The sequence below is a fragment of the Typopeltis vanoorti genome, chromosome 2, assembly GCF_054136105.1.
Source record: "Typopeltis vanoorti isolate ZY-2024b chromosome 2, IOZ_Tvanoo_1.0, whole genome shotgun sequence".
In the NCBI taxonomy this organism is placed as follows: domain Eukaryota; kingdom Metazoa; phylum Arthropoda; class Arachnida; order Uropygi; family Thelyphonidae; genus Typopeltis; species Typopeltis vanoorti.
In genome coordinates this window covers 129447039-129463156 of record NC_143550.1, presented here as the reverse complement: position 1 = coordinate 129463156, position 16118 = coordinate 129447039, and the positions used below count along the sequence as shown (strand labels likewise).

General features: G+C 37.4%; 1 protein-coding gene across 1 annotated transcript in view; it reads left to right on the top strand.

Moving 5' to 3' along the window:
- LOC150109428 (EF-hand domain-containing family member C2-like) overlaps positions 1–16118 on the top strand; it is a 396984-nt gene that overhangs the window by 29568 nt on the left and 351298 nt on the right. The window contains exon 2 of the mRNA XM_090402356.1: positions 2124–2285. Within this exon, the coding sequence (XP_090258482.1) occupies positions 2124–2285 (162 nt within the window). The remainder of the gene's footprint in view (positions 1–2123; positions 2286–16118) is intronic.

Here is a 16118-nt window from a genome sequence, read left to right as displayed (position 1 = left end):
TCAATGCTGGAAAAGTTTTAAGAGAATAGTGGGAGATCGGGGGGGGGGGGGATCCAGAGGTCATCCCTGGAAACTGTATAAAGAGGGTGTGAGTAGGGGAGTGAGAGGCAGGTTTTTTCGTGCAGAGTTGTGAATGATTGGAATGCCTTGCCTGAGAATGTGGTGTCTGCAAAGAGTTTGAATGTGTTTAAAACACAGTATGATGAGCTGTGTGTGTGATAAAAGGACCTCCCAGATGAGTCTTTAACTCCATGAGGTCTTGGGGTGGTAATAATAATAATAGTACTGATGTGGTAGCCCTTCAAGAAGATCTAAATAAGCTGAACAGATAGCCAACTGAAATGGGATCTCAGTTTAATGCAATTATACTCTATGTAAGATACTGAACTTTGGAATTCACTGATAGGAGGCTGCATACTCTGTTGGAGGAACTGTACTAGAAGAAGTGGAGGAGGCAAGGGATCTTGGGTTATGATTAATAGAAACTCAAAGTTTAGGGGATATTGTAAAGGTGGTGAAGATAACCCAGGTGGATTTCTACAATACTAAGAAGGACATTAACCAGCAGAGACAGAAGAGTGATGATTCCATTGTATAAAGACTGGTGACTATGCAAGACTCTGTTCTAGGACCACTACTGTTTAATTTATAAGTAAGTGATATAGGAAAGTTTTGAACGAGGTGGAGGAGATATAGGTATTTGGGAGTGATGGTGGAAGATTGCGACGTCATCTTCCACCATCACAGCAGATTATGGCAATGATGCAAATCTTAAGAAAGAAAGAAATAAAGAGGTTATAAGATCTTTATCAGACCTCATATGGATTGTTGGGCACAGATTTGGTCACCTGGTTTTCATGGCAATGAGGATATATTAGTAAGAGTACAGAGAAGAATGACTAGTGATAACCGATTTTTGAAATGTGGGATTTCAAAGACAGATTGAGGAAATGCAGATTGCAAAGTTTTGTGTATAGGAGGAGGAGGAGGGATGTGAATGGGATATTTAAGTTGCTAAGGGTTGTTATAGATTTATTCGATTTCATAGAATAACTCTGTATTATGCTCCCTGGGAACTGTGTAAGGAGAGTGTGAGCAAGGTGTCTGATAGTAGGGAGAAGGTTCTTTGCATGGACACTGGTATGTGAGTGAAATGTATTATCTGACAGTGTGGTGAATGTGGACATGTTGAACGAGTTTAAAGCACATTTTGATGCATTTTGTGTGGAACAGTGTGTACCTTCTGGCATTGAGTCTTTTGACTGCATGAAGGCCTGGTGTTATAGTCCAGTGTAGCTTAGTGGAAGTGGTGTTTGCATTCACAGCACTAAGCAACCTGAAGAAAGACCTAAGTTCAATTCTAGTTGCTGACTAGAGAAACTTTTTCTAAGCCTTTCTTCAGTTGGTTTCCGAGTTAGTTGATCTCTCGCGCAGGCAAGCAGGTTTTTTCTCCTGAAACTTGGGTTTTTCATGCCCTACACTCAAAAAAACTTACCACAAAACCCACACTATTTCAGACAGCAACATATTGTGTTAGTATTAGGGACTACAAGATGGTGACACCTCTCTACTGACCACTTCACTGGATGCCACTTAAAATATTTGATCAGCTATCTCTGATTGGCTACCAGTGAGATTGCTCCCTCAGTCTCCAAAAAGTTAGATAGGACTAAATAGCCTTACCTAATTCCTATAAAAAGAAATGAAAGGCATTTAGCAGATTTTTTTTTTTTTAATATCAAAAACTTATTTTTCACTCTTTTGCTCTTCCCAAGTCTTCCTGCACTCTGTGAAAACTTTCTTCAGCATTGATCTGGTAGACATGTCAGTTGGTGAGACATGTCTCACCAACTGACATGTCTTACTCATAATGTCTTAATTCTCCTCTTCCTGCTAATCATCAGGCTCTTTATGGAACCCTTCAGTATTCCAATCCTATTTTTTTTTTTTCATGATATTTAGAGAGAATCATCTCCTCTTCCATCATTCCTGAATGATTGTGCCAATATTGCCTTTCCTTATAATCTGTTTATTCTGAGTTATAACAAATGAAAAATAATACATTTAAATTTGAATAATTATGAGATTTGTTACTTGTAAGTTTACTCATTGTTTATTTACAGGTAGGGAAAGAGAAATTTCACAAAATTCACTATTTTGACTTCAGAAATCAAGTAGCTCTAGAACTTGATGATGATACACGATTTTTTAAGCCATATTCTATTGCATCAGCAATTGCTGGTAAAGAGCCTGACAAGCCAGCATGGGTTGCATTTGATAAATATGTAAGTACTGAAATTTTTTAAGCAAATACTATGCGTAATCTCATTATTTATGTCATTATTTATAAATTTTGCATGAATGAATAAACCCCTTCCTTAGCTGCATTATTAGGCATGCACAGTACCACTTTTTTTTTTAAAGTAACAAATATATAGGTGGGAGGTGAATTTTATTATCTGGTATAAGACCATCTGCTAAGATCTGATTAAAATTTCATGAAAAATAGAAACAAAGTAAAGCACTTCAAACTAAATCTGGAAATATTCAACTTAGATACTGTTAAAAACAGCATATCCAAATGTGATCATTCAACGTATAAAGGAAAGACAAAAGAAGGAAGGCATTAATGATGGAAATGAATGGAACGTTCTGAAAAATATAACCAGCTCAGCTGACAGAGCTGAGCTGATTAAAAACAATAAAGCCAAATAATCACTGGGTAACACCTGAGATAATGACATTATGGAAGCAGAAAAGACAGGTTAGGTTGTGCATTTTGGCACATCCTAGACAGGATGTGCCAAAATGCAAAAATAGATTGTCTGAATGATAAAACAGACAAAAGGACAGAAGCCTATTTATGTCATGATTTCAAATTTTTCTGCTCTACAGTTAATGAGATTACTAAAGACAATATTCTTTCACTTCTCACCATGAAAGATTCACAAGACAAGGTAACTGGAAATATTAGAGAAATGGAACACATCCGGTACAATTACTTCTCTAATATCTTAGCGCAATTGGAAGAATGACAGCATATTGGACCTGTCGATCATAAAAGACCTAGGTTCGATTCTCTTTGTGATGAGAGGAATCGTTATATGGGTTTTTCAATTGAAGGTAGGTTAGCTGATCTCATACAGCAGTAGCAGAGTTTTTATCCAAAAAACTTGTGTTTTTTCATCCTGCATACAGACAAATCAGCCTTGAGAAAATGCACAATTTACAGACAAAAAATACTAGTGGTAGTGATGGGCAATATATAACATTGGTATAGATGATGATGGTAGTAGCGATTCGCTGTAGTTGTGGATTAAGTGATGGAGTTGGAGAACTGTACAGTGGGTGCCCTCCCTCCATAAGTCTCTGAACTCCTTGGAGGTGTCACATAATAATAATAGCAAAAGCTTTCACTCACATATACTGGACCAATGAGAAAGATACAGCACCCATAATCCTAGAGGAAGAAGTAATCCATTCACTTAATCAAATGGAATCATCAAAAGCACCTGGAATTGATGAAATATCCTCAGAGCTCAATAACATGGTGCCTGATCTAATTAAACAAATAACTAAACTTTTAAATAAGATTCTTTTCACTCAAACTATCCCCAGTGATAATGAAAGGGGATAGTTTGAGTGAAAGAGGACAAAATATTTTTATGTACAGGCAAAATCTTACCTGTACATAAAAAAGTTGATATTCAAATGTAACAATTGTAGACTAATTACTTTTCTTTGCCACTCATACAAAATCTTTGTAAAAAATAATACATCTAAATAGCATTTACAAACAGCTAATAGACGAAGAAAGCTGAATTTAGAAAAAAAACAGGTCAACAATTGACCATATCTTTCTTTACTTTTTACACTCTGGCCGAAATCACATGGGACAAGGGGAGACACCGTTATTGCTGTTTTGTGAATTTTAAGCAAGCATTTAATTCTATTGATAGAGGAAAACTTATTCAAATATTAACAAGCAAAATCATAGACTTTGAATTTAGCGCTCCTGAAAGATAAGCAACTTTTTCGTATTTTAGTTGATAATATTAGGATAACTTATTGTAGTTTTGTTTTAAACGGATGTGTGATTGACTGAGTTATTTAGTTTGTAAGTAAACTTTTTATATTTTTTGTTTTAATATGATTTTGTCAGTATGCCACCAATCCATGGTAGAACAATGGTGGAAAAAACCACATTGTTGGGTGATTTGAATTTGTGGGATTTTGTGCTGTGCAGTGTGTGTGTGAAATGCATTCGTCGAACAATTAAAGGATATGTGAAAGAAAATTGAAACTGGAGAGAAAGAGAGAGAGTGTATTAAATGTTTCAAAAGTGAGTGCCTATTAGGGGATGAGAATGCAGCAAATGTTAGTAGAGTGGACAGTACCGACAGTAGGGTGGAAATGATGTTATTAATGTTGAATGTGCACCTGAGCAAAAGAGGAGAATAAAATGGATATTAATTAAGAAAGACCGCTTGAATGTTATTCTTCACAGGATAAAGTGCAAAACTGAAAAACTGCAGAAGCTGCAAGAGCTTAGCAGGGCTGAGAAAAGAAAGATGCAGGAAGTCCGAAGTAGTAATAAAGACCAAGTGAAAAAAAAAAAAGTTAAGGAGAAAAATTATTTATGGAAACTCAATGATCAGGGGAGTACTTAATGAAAGTGTAACAAAATTATGTTGTTCTGGAGCAAAAATTCATGATATTAGTCATGCCATCTGGATGCAAAAAGATAAGTCAAAGGAAATGCTTTGTTGGCACAAATGATTTGAGAGGCGAGAAATATTCTATGCGAGAGGATATAAAGGAGTTCTTAGAAGAGGCAAAACTGAAGAGTGAGAAACGTGAAAATTGTAAGTCTCCTGCCATGCTATAATAGAGGTGAACTGAAGAGTAAGGCATTGAGAGCTAAGGAATCAGTACATAGGGAGTGCAAAAGGAATGGTGACCAAAAGACGGATCCGTATAATGCTGATGGACTGAATCTGAATGGTTTTGGTATTAGGTGTTGAGAGAGAGAGAGAGAGGGAGAACTTTGTTCACTGAGCATGCCGAAGCACAAATTCAGGAAAAGCAATTGGGGTGGAAGCAGGTGAGTTTGTGTGAAGGAGGTACCTATGAAGCGAGTGAGTATGAGTATGACCATGTGCAGAATCTAGTCTCTCAAGCAAAAATATTGAATAGGGTAGTCAATTCAGGAAGTATAGGTGGGGGGACCTAAAGGGATGCTGCACTTTCTAATGCCAGAAGTATCAGGAACAAGCAGATGAAGTTACAGGGATAGAATGTGAAGGGTTTAGTATTTTCAGAGAGGACAGAGAAGATAAGGTGGGGAAAGAGTACTGTTGATGATAGTAGATGAATTGCAGCCAAAAAGAGGAGGAGGTAGGTGGGTGGATGGATGGATGGCAGTTCATTTGAAGCAGTTTGGTGTAAGATTGGGATCAGTAAAATAAAATGTACAGTTGGTTGTTGCTATAGGCCAGGGATTTCCAGAGATATATAGAATACATGCATTTAAAAATTAGTACAATAAGTACAGGTCGAGTGATTATTATGGGGGACTTCAGCTATGGAGATATAGACTGGAAGAAAGACAAATCACATGGCAGCAATAAAATGGAATTTATACACCTGTTGAGAGATAATTACTTGAGGCAGCATATGATGGAGGGGACTAGGGGTATGAGAGTATTGGACTTGGTCATAGGATCAGAAGAGCTATCCATAATTGTCTGTGGAAATAGTAGTGGTGGTGGTCAGCGGTAGATGGCGTTGGTGGATTGAGTGGTGGAGACAGAGTTGTAGAGCAGGTGCCCTCCCTTGATGAGGCTTTGGACTCCCTGGAGGTGTCAAATAATAATAATAATAATAATAATCAAGGTAACAACAATGCCTCCAATTGGTAAAAGTGACCATGCAGTCTTGACTTTAATGGCATAAAACACTGCAGGGTAAGGATGTTAGTAGTGCATGGGAGGTTAAGAGTAATCTAGAGGAAGCAATATCAAATGGTATACCTAAGGAGGTTCATTCAGGGAGGAGTTAAATGGATGAGAAATATCATTAAGCATGAGCTGTAGAAGAAGAAAATGCTGTGGAGGGTATATAAAGAGAAAGGTGACTGACCGACAAACTCATGAACAGTACATGGCTCAGGCAAGAAAGGTGACTTTGGGATTTCCTTTGGCCTGCTCGGCTAGATTCTTCTCATAATCTGATTTTGTCTTCCTTGCCATGAGAAGAATCTAGCTGAGCAGGCCAAAGGAAATCCCAAAGAGTTCTTTCGTTTTTTAGCAAGTAACAGGAAGAATGACTATGGAAGATTAATCTTAATGAGTGATGATGGTGACTAGATGACAGAAACAAATAAAATAGTTGAATTACTGAGTGACCACTTAACAAGGGTGTATCATCTTAGTGAGGTTGCTGATTTAACCTATGTAACAGTCACTAATGTGGGAACAGAGTTGGATGAATTGGAGGCTCTTAAGATATTGCAGAATGTCGATGTTAATACAGCTGTGGGATTAGATGGGATCAAGTTTTGCAAGAATGCACGAGGGCTATACCTTTGACTAGGCCCTGAAAGAGGACAAAATAATTCAATTGCATAAGAGAGGTTCTAAGAGTGCAGTAGCAAATTATAGACCAATCAGTATCTCAAGTATGGTGGTAAAAGCACTGGAAAAATTGGTTCAAAAAGAGAATTCAACAATGGGTATCAACAAATATGATACTATATGAGGGTCAACATGGCTTTGTGAAGGGTTGGTCATGCCTTAGTAATTTACTGTCTTTTTATAATAAAGTAACAGCTGAGTTGGATAAACGAAATGGCTATACAATGATTCTGCTGGATTTTGCAAAGACATTTGAGAGAATACCACATGGAACTTTGCTATGCAAATTAGAACAAATGGGGATGGATATGACACTGGTTAAGTGGATAAGAGGGTGCTGCTGGAGAGATATCAAAAAGTGGTATATGGAGGGACAGAATGGAGGCATAACCAGTTGGCTAGTGGTGTGCCACAAGGTTCAGTGCTTGAATCATTGCTGTTTAAATTGTACATAAACAATATAGGAAATAACCTTAAAAGAAATATTCAGTTGTTTGGTGATGATACAAAATTAGGTAAAGGAATAGTTAATCAAGGAGATGTAGAGGTCTTGCAAGATGATTTAAATAGGCTGTCAGTGGCAAAAGATAATGAGTGCCAGTTTAATGTGGAGAAATGTAAAGTTATGCAGTTTGAGATAAATAGATTGCAAGCTGGGTATTACATTTGATGGCTATACTCCAGAAAATAGATGAAGTTAGAGATTTAGGGGTGGTGGTAGACAGAGAGTTAAAGTTTAGAGGATGTATTGCTAAGGTTTCTAAGGAAATGTTTCAGCACTTGGCTGGAGGGGCCAGAACAAGGATCATCCTCGGAAGTTGAATAAAGGTGTGGATAGTAGTGGTGTGAGGACTAGATTTTTTGCTTGGAGAGTTGTGAATGAGTTGACTGGGTTGCCAGAGTCAGTTGTGAGTGCTTTGTCTGTTAATGGGTTCAAGGAGAGGTATGATAGATTGTGTGGGTGGTTTGGGTCTTTTGTGATGAGTCTTCGGACTCAATTGAAGTGCTTGTACAATAAAACAATAAAATAATAATAAATAGTAAAAGTTGTTTCAAACTACTATCAGAATACAAGTGCAGTAGTTCAATATAAAAATTTCACAACAAAAAAAGTTGAAATCAATCAAGGAGTTATGCAAGGATGCCCACTCTCCACATGTCTTTTTAACATCATTAAAGAAGCATTGTTGTCCACAAAAGGAGTAAAATTCAATGGAAGACCACTCATAACAGATAATAAATCAAATCTTCAATACCTGCTTGCAAAATTGTAAGAAACCTGCAGAAATTATGATATGATTATAAATCCAAGTAAAACTAAGATAATAAAAATTGGAAGACACCCAGTAGGTATACAGATAACACTTAATCAGGAAACCATGGAACAAGTTAATCATTTTAATTACCTGGGGACATATTTGCCTTCAAATTTAAATGACATAGCAACAATAAAAAACATTGACTCGCCATATCATGGTAAATGATGAATAAACTGAATAAAATTTTGAAAAACAACAAAATTCCTACAACTCAAAAATAAAATTAAACGAAATTATAATACTGCCAACAGTTCTCCACAGAAGAAGAAACTGGGATTTTAAAAAAAGAAGTAGAGAGGCTGTTGGCTTTTGAAATGAAATGCTTCAGGAAATCAACAGAACTCATTGGACAGAACATAAAACAAATGCACAAGTGCTGCGAGATTTGAATATCCATAACTCAACAATTCTTAACATAGTTAAAAAGCATCAACTCCATTGGTTTGGTCACACTGTACAAGTGCAACTAGACAAACTTCCTTGCCTGGTGTTTGAAGGCAATATAGAGGGTACAAAACCCAGAGGAAGACCAAGATTAACATGGCATCAAGTCTTTAGAACTGCATTGGTCTTTCAAAGCTGTTGGCATACAAAAGAGCTTGCTTTGGAAAGAATGGTGGTAGACTCTTATCTACATGAGACTCAACCCATCTTGAGGATGGAAGAAGTGATAAGTCCATTTTCCTGCTTATTGGAGATAAAAGCATGTTTGGTCTCTAGAGCAGGATTTCCAGATCATGTAAAACTATAATATAAATACAAAAAAATAAAAAATATATAAAACACTTTTTATCCTGCTGATTTTTAATAATGTACTATAGATTTACAATTTTTCAGTGGCAGTCACATAAACATTTATGAGGGTGGTCTGAAACGTTCTCGGCCTAACAATGAAAAAATGAATTTATAATTTCAAAATTATTATTTTTCAACATAATCTCTCTTAAAACTAATACATTTATTCCAGCGATCCTCCGGTGCCATTATCCCATCCCTGTAGTGGTTCTCAGTTAGGATCTGCAAAATGCCCCTCTACAGCTGCAATCAATTTGATTGCAGCTGTAGAGGGAGTCAAATCTGGGATATAGGGTGGATGTTCCAACAATTTTTGGTCCGCGCAGTTAGCTGAGTGGCTTTGCGCTTCACAACCATATGCCTGGGAAGGAGTGTCCTAGGTTCGATTTCTGTCGACGATGTGAGGAGCTCAAGGATCTTCCTCAGCCATAGCCAAGTTAGCTGGTCTTGGGCATGGAAAGTAGGGTTTTTCCCACCAGTTTATCTGGGGTTTTTCATCCCGCAAGCAGGCAAACCGGACCTGTGAACACACACAGACTACAGTCATAAAATTACAGCAAGGAAGCAACGGGAAATCACCTCGCATCACTATCTACCTAGTAATCAGCTGCAACCCTCTCTAAGAGAGGAAGCCACAGGATCAGATCATATCCAACAATTCATAGTGCAGATCCCTTAATTTTCCCATTGCCAAAAGCTTTTTCATTTGCAATTCTTCATGCAAAATATATCCTACACGTTCTTTTGAAATGCCTATGGTCTCAGAAATTTCATGCACTTTGACTCGCTGGTCATCCAATACCATATCATGCACTTGATGAATGATTTCTGGTGTTATTACGCTTTTTGGACGTTCTTCACATGGATCATCTTCAATGTACGGCCACGTTTAAACTCGGCAGTCCATTTCTTAATTGTCAAAAATGAAGGAGAAGAGTTCCCATAAACTTTTATGAACTTCAAATGAATTTCTTTTGGCATTAAACCTTCTTTTACAAAAGATTTTATAACTGCACTATTTTGAATTTTATCCATTTCAAGGGATACAGACAACACTTTTGCTTCAGACAGCTGTATAAAACAAACTATTCTTGATAGAATGACTTGCAGTTTCACATGAATGCTTATGACAGATGTACCAACTTAGAAAAAAAAAATCTTGTCGATAGTATTGCCAGCTATGGTCGAGGCCGAGAACTTTTCATACCACACTCGTAGATGACCAGGGTGATTTGCCTCCTTCTGTGCCATGGACTGCTTACAGCAATCCCTCCTCTGATCTTTCCCCAGAAGGACATTTGAAAAATCTTCAGTAGTTTTGATACTAATAAGTCTCCTAGTCCTAGAAACTTATACTCCAGACTTAGTGCCTATACTGTACAAACAGTCCAACTCATCTGTCAGGAAGCATGAAGGCATAATTTTATCCAGCTCTTCCTAAAACCAGGAGTAAAGATCAACTGTGCTCTTGACCTCTTTGCCCTCACCTCGTTACTCTCAAAGGTAGTGAAAAAGGTCACCAGCATCAGTTTAATTTTATACGTTATCTGGAGGCTCATTAGTTGACTGGTGATCACCAGTATGGATTCTACCATTCTCATCCTATAGCAGATTGCCTTGCCAACCATATTCACCTTTATACATGGGCCATGGAAACATTTGGGGAAATTCACAGTTGCACTTGGGTTTCCAGGGCATTGTGATTTCTTACTGGGCTGCCATCTTGTGGTCTTTGTCCTGGCCTTTGTGATTGGTTGGATTGCCAGCTACCTCTCTGGTCATTTAGCACATGTCATGTGGGATTGTTTCCTCTCATTGGATATTTTTTTTTATTGGTACTGATTTGGGATTCTGTACTCTCACCATGATCTTCCTCCTATACAATGAGGACCTTTTCTCTCTCTCTCTCTCTCTGATCTCAGGTCTTGTCCATAGTTTTGCTCATAACAGCAGTACTCCCCATTTTTCTTCTTCTTCATTCAAGAAGCCTTGCAAAACTCAAATGATTCAAGCTTTGTGGTCTTCCATGTCTGTTATCTTTTGTCTTAAACACTAATCTCCTCACCATTCTCAAGTGAAGTAAGGATTATACTAGATTTCGGTACTGTCAGAACACAGTCCTGATTGGTTTCTCCAGGAAAAGATCTTATTCCCCCCCCCATCTCTCTCTCTCTCTTGCTTTTGTTGGGGTTCTGATTGCCATCTGGATCATTACCTCTACTTGGGTTGACTTTCACATCTAGCTTATCTTGCTTATCTTGGTATTAACACATCACCTCAGTTGCCTCCTCATTCTCCAGGAAACGAAACTTGACATTATTTTTCGTTCATATGATTACTTCTTTCTCTCTTGCTCCTAACACTTTATGGATCCCAGGTATGCATGGTCTTGGAATAATGTTCTCACATTTTGAGTGATGCATCCAGGACCTTCTTAGGAATTCTTGTTAGATGGCCATTCTCTCGCAGATTCCCTCCAGTTGTCCCTATCTCACCTATTCACACCAGAAACAAAATAGAAAATTACCCAATAACTGGAAAAAAAATGACAGAGTAGAGACAATGCATGTACAATTAACTATAACAAAGGAGTACTAATGTGAAAATCTAGCCAGCTCAGAAACTCAAACTCTGTTACTGCATGTGGAACGTTTGTGACCGATGCAGTCAACAACAAACCTTGAAGAACCTTCCTAATATACTACATCAATATATGTGGCCTCCATTCAAACCTTAGTGATACTACCCATTTCCATCTCCAGTCTACAAAACTCCACTTCGTTTTCCTGACCAAAATCCAAATTTCAGCTCCTCCAAGCATTACTCATCTTAGTTTTCCTAGTTATACACTCTTTGACTCCTTTTGCTCCAAAGGTGGGGTTTGTGTATACATTTTCTCTGGCATACCATGTCAAAGAGTGCTCAACCTGGAATTTCCTATTTTGACCTTCTCAGGCTGAAAATCTCTGTACCCCATTCTGTCAAATTCATCTGCTGTCCACTAATGCCACAAACTATTCTGAACTTTTTGATTTCCTTTCCTTAAACTTTGATATTCTTCACTCCAACTTTCTTAACAGTGAGATCATTTTCCTCAAGGAAAATGACCTCACTGTTAAGGTGAGGTCATTTTCACTCCATACAAATGACTCAGCCTCTCTACTGATGCAGTAGGTAGAGAGGCTGAGTCATTTGCCATCACCAACAACCTTGCGCAAATAGTAAGGTTGTTGGTGATGGCAAATACATCACCAAATGATGTATTTACCATCACCAAATGCATCATCATACATTTGGTGATGGCAAATGTATGATGCCATTTGATGGCATCCACTCTCCAACCACTCTCCAAATACCTTGGATCTCTTCTTCACTAGTGACTCATCCAAATACATTGTTAATGTAGTCTGTTCCCTAGATAGTTCAGACCACAATCTCATGCTGATCTCTTCTCCTATGAAACAACACAAACAAAATCACTCACACCCATGCATTGTATGGCATTACAAGAAAGCCAAAAGTGGGATGATATATGCAACTACTATGCCACATTTCCTTGGATGGATTATTACTTCCAGCCATGTGACCTAAGCCTGTACACTGAACACATTACCGAAGTAATTCTTATTGGCATGGAAACATTTATTCCCCATTCTCATCCCCTATTTAAGCTCTGGTTCTCCCATGGGTGTTTTGAAGCTATACAAGAGAAGAATCAAGCATACCATAACTGGCTTACATTCAAAAAATGTTCACCCATCTATACTGAAGCCTGGAATGGTTGCAAGAAAACTATCAGCACAGCAAAAAATGATTTTGAAAGAACTAAAAGTAGGAAATTTGCATCTTTCTCACATGGCAGCCATGTGGGAAAGAGATCATGCATTCTGGTCTCTAAATTCTCCCCCCCCCCCTCCCAACCATCCCACGCATTATATACTCAATGTCCAGTGTGTCCTTTTGCCAAAAAGAGATCAGGAGAATTTTGCTCAAATTGAATAGCAAAGAGTCTCCTGGCTCTGATGGCATTTCTCCACTTATCCTAAATGTCTTTGCTCTAGAATTGGGACCACTTGGGACTCACCAAATTTTACTCACCAAATTTTGGTAAAATTTTACCATGGATTTTCCATGGTAAAATCATGGATGAAAATTAGCTCATATTCAACCTATCCCTAAAAATGGAGACAAATCAATACCCTGAAACTACCATTCAATTTCTCTTACTCCGGTTCTTTCCAAAGTAATGGAAAACGCTATCAACACTCATTTGCTATGCTATCTCAAAGACTCTCAGCTAATAAAACCAATATGGAACCAATATAGGTTACATCATCACTGTTGGTCAACAGGTAATTATTTGGACAGATACCATGGAAAATTTGGTGAGTCCCAAGTGGTCACTCAAAGCCTTTGAATGAGTCTGGTACAAAGGCCTATTTAAGTAAATTCCCATCATTTGGTCTACTGCCTGACTTATGCACTTGGACTGCCAGCTTTCTGATTGGCTCACTTTCAGTGGTGGTGGGCAGTAACTTTTCTTCTAAGTATACAACCAATGCAGAGGTCCCACAGCTCTGTTCTTTCATCCAACCTATTCCTTCTGTATATAAATGATTTACTCCAGAATACTACCAACCCAATACATATTTTTGCTGATGACAGCATATTGCATTCCTCCCTTTCATTTGACAAACCTGGCAATGCACAAATCACCACAATCTCCAGAGCTCTGACCACTGCCACCTTAAATACAGATCTCCAAAACATTCATCAGTCGGATTTGGATAATCTGGTCAATTTCAATGCCAGCAAAACACAACTCTGTCTTATATCACACAAAAAAACAACTCTTCTCTTCCAGGTTTCACTTTTAACAACACACAAATTCCTATGCATGATGAGATTTATCTTCCTGGAGTAAAAATCAGGAGGTTTTTACTCCAAATAACTCCTAACTTTATACAAATCACAAATCTGCCTGACCATTTAATATTGCTCTGACATCTGGAGTAGTGGCCGCAAGAGCTTTATAAAGATACTGGAATCTGTACAGAAAAGGGCAGTCATACTGATTGATGATCCCTCACTTACTGATACACTTCATTCACTTTCACACAGGTGCTCGGGTTCTGCTGCTTGCATCTTCTTCTTCATCATCAGAATTAGCATCAATAATACCTCCACTCTCTGTCAAATCAGTTCAAACACATGCAGTAACTAACCAACACTCCCTCACATCTGCATCTCCAAATTCACAAAACAAATTTCTCCTCCTCTTTGTTCATCCTTTCCGCTGCTGTCCTCTGGAACAGTCTGTTATCGTATGTGTTTCCCAAGGAAACACATCCACAGCTTTTCAAAATAATTGTGAACACGTGTGAACAAAAGATATAGTGTAATTATTGAATGAGCACTTTATCAGTATATATTATACAGGTGTAAGTGATGCAATATATAGAAGGAAGTCAAGTATTAGGAAAATTGGAAATGAAAGAATCAGAGGTGTATCAGGTTTGGTTAGATGTTAATAAGGCTGTGGGTATGGATGACATATCACCACCATATTCTTAAGGAATGTGCACCACAGTTGGCTGTGCCCTTGACCTGGTTATTTAATGAAAGTCTTGCAGTGGGTAGGGTTCCTAAGGAGTGGAAAGAAGGCAAAATAGTACCACTCCACAAGCATGGTTCTAGGACAGAAGTTTCCAATTATAGACCAGTCTATATAACTGCGGCAGTGGTCAAGCTGTTGGATATATTGGTTAGGAATAGAATACAGGATTGGGTTGATGGACATAGCATTCTTTATGATGGTCAGCATGAATTTGTAAAGGATAGGCCCTGTTTTAGCAATTTACTTGCACTCTGTGATAGGGTAATGGGTGTGTTAGATAAGGGAGCATCATATACAGTGATATTATTGGACTTTGCAAAAGCGTTTGATAGATTACCACATGATAAGTTGATGTACAAGCCAGAAGATGGGAATAAATAGTATATTGGTTGGATCGAAGATTGTCTCTCTCTCTCTGAGCGATACCAGCAAATTGTGTATGATGGAGTAGTGTCTTAAAAAAAAAAAAAGGAGGGTAACCTGTGGAGTGCCCCAGGGTTCTGTTTTTGGGCCCCTGCTGTTTAACTTATTTGTAAACGATATATCATGTGGGCTGACTGGGGATCTTCAGTTGTTTTCTAATGATGCAAAGTTAGGAAAAATTATAAATAACACTGCTGATGTTAATTCCCTTCAGGAAGATTTGAATAGACTTGTGACTTGAATAAAGGAGTGGAGTATAATCCAGATGAGATTATAAAAAAGAGTAGAAGGCAAGAGGGAAAAAACCAGAGGCCATCCCTAAAAGTTATGTAAGAGTGTCGTGAAGAGGGGTGTGAGGAGTAGATTTTTTACATCGGGAAGGGAATTGTCAGTGAACGGAATGCATTACCAGAATGTGTTATTAATGCAAGGAGTGTTAAGGATTTTAAGATTTGGTATGATAAATATTTTGTCAGTTGAATGAACCTGTTGACTCGATGGAGGGTGCAACAATAATAATAATAATATAGCACTTATATTATAAGTCTTATATAATATAATATAAGACTGCAAAGAATATAATATAATTATATTATATTTGCAGTCTATTTTAATCATTCTGCAGGATCTCTACATCACTTTGATTCACTTTCTCTACATAGTTTTACATTATCAGCAAACAAAAAGTTACAAAATGTATATATATTGATAAATTTATAAAAAATGAAAAAAAAAAAAAATCTTAGCCCACCCACAGTATAATGTACTATAGGCTTACTAATAATCTTTTATGGGTGGAAAACACATGCTTTAAAAAAAAAAAAAAAAAAAACACTGAATATATCCCTTGAAATTATATACCATTAATGAACAAATTAAATAACAGTTGTCTGAGTACAGAGCCATTTAACACACTATTTGCACTTGCAAATTCTTCTAGATTCTATTCCTTTATGCTATTCTAAAAAAAGTGAACAAAATGGCAGAGGATTGTGTAAGAAAGATGCTTTGAAGAAGAATTATGAATGTGTTTATTGTATGTGTTGTGTATTCATGCTATTCTCTATTTAAAAAAAAAAGTGATCAAAATGGTAGAGGATTATATAAGAAAGATACTTCAAAGAAGAATCATGAATGTGTTTGTTGTATATGTTGTAATGTACACAAATTTGGTTACCTGGTTTGGATAGTGAACATTTTGGAAAAATATCAATGGACATAATAAAATGCATGAGAATATCAGCTATGAGCATAGGTTATTATTGTTGTTGTTGTTGTACGGGCACCTCCATGGAGTCCAAAGACTCATTGCGGGAAACCCAATCTATC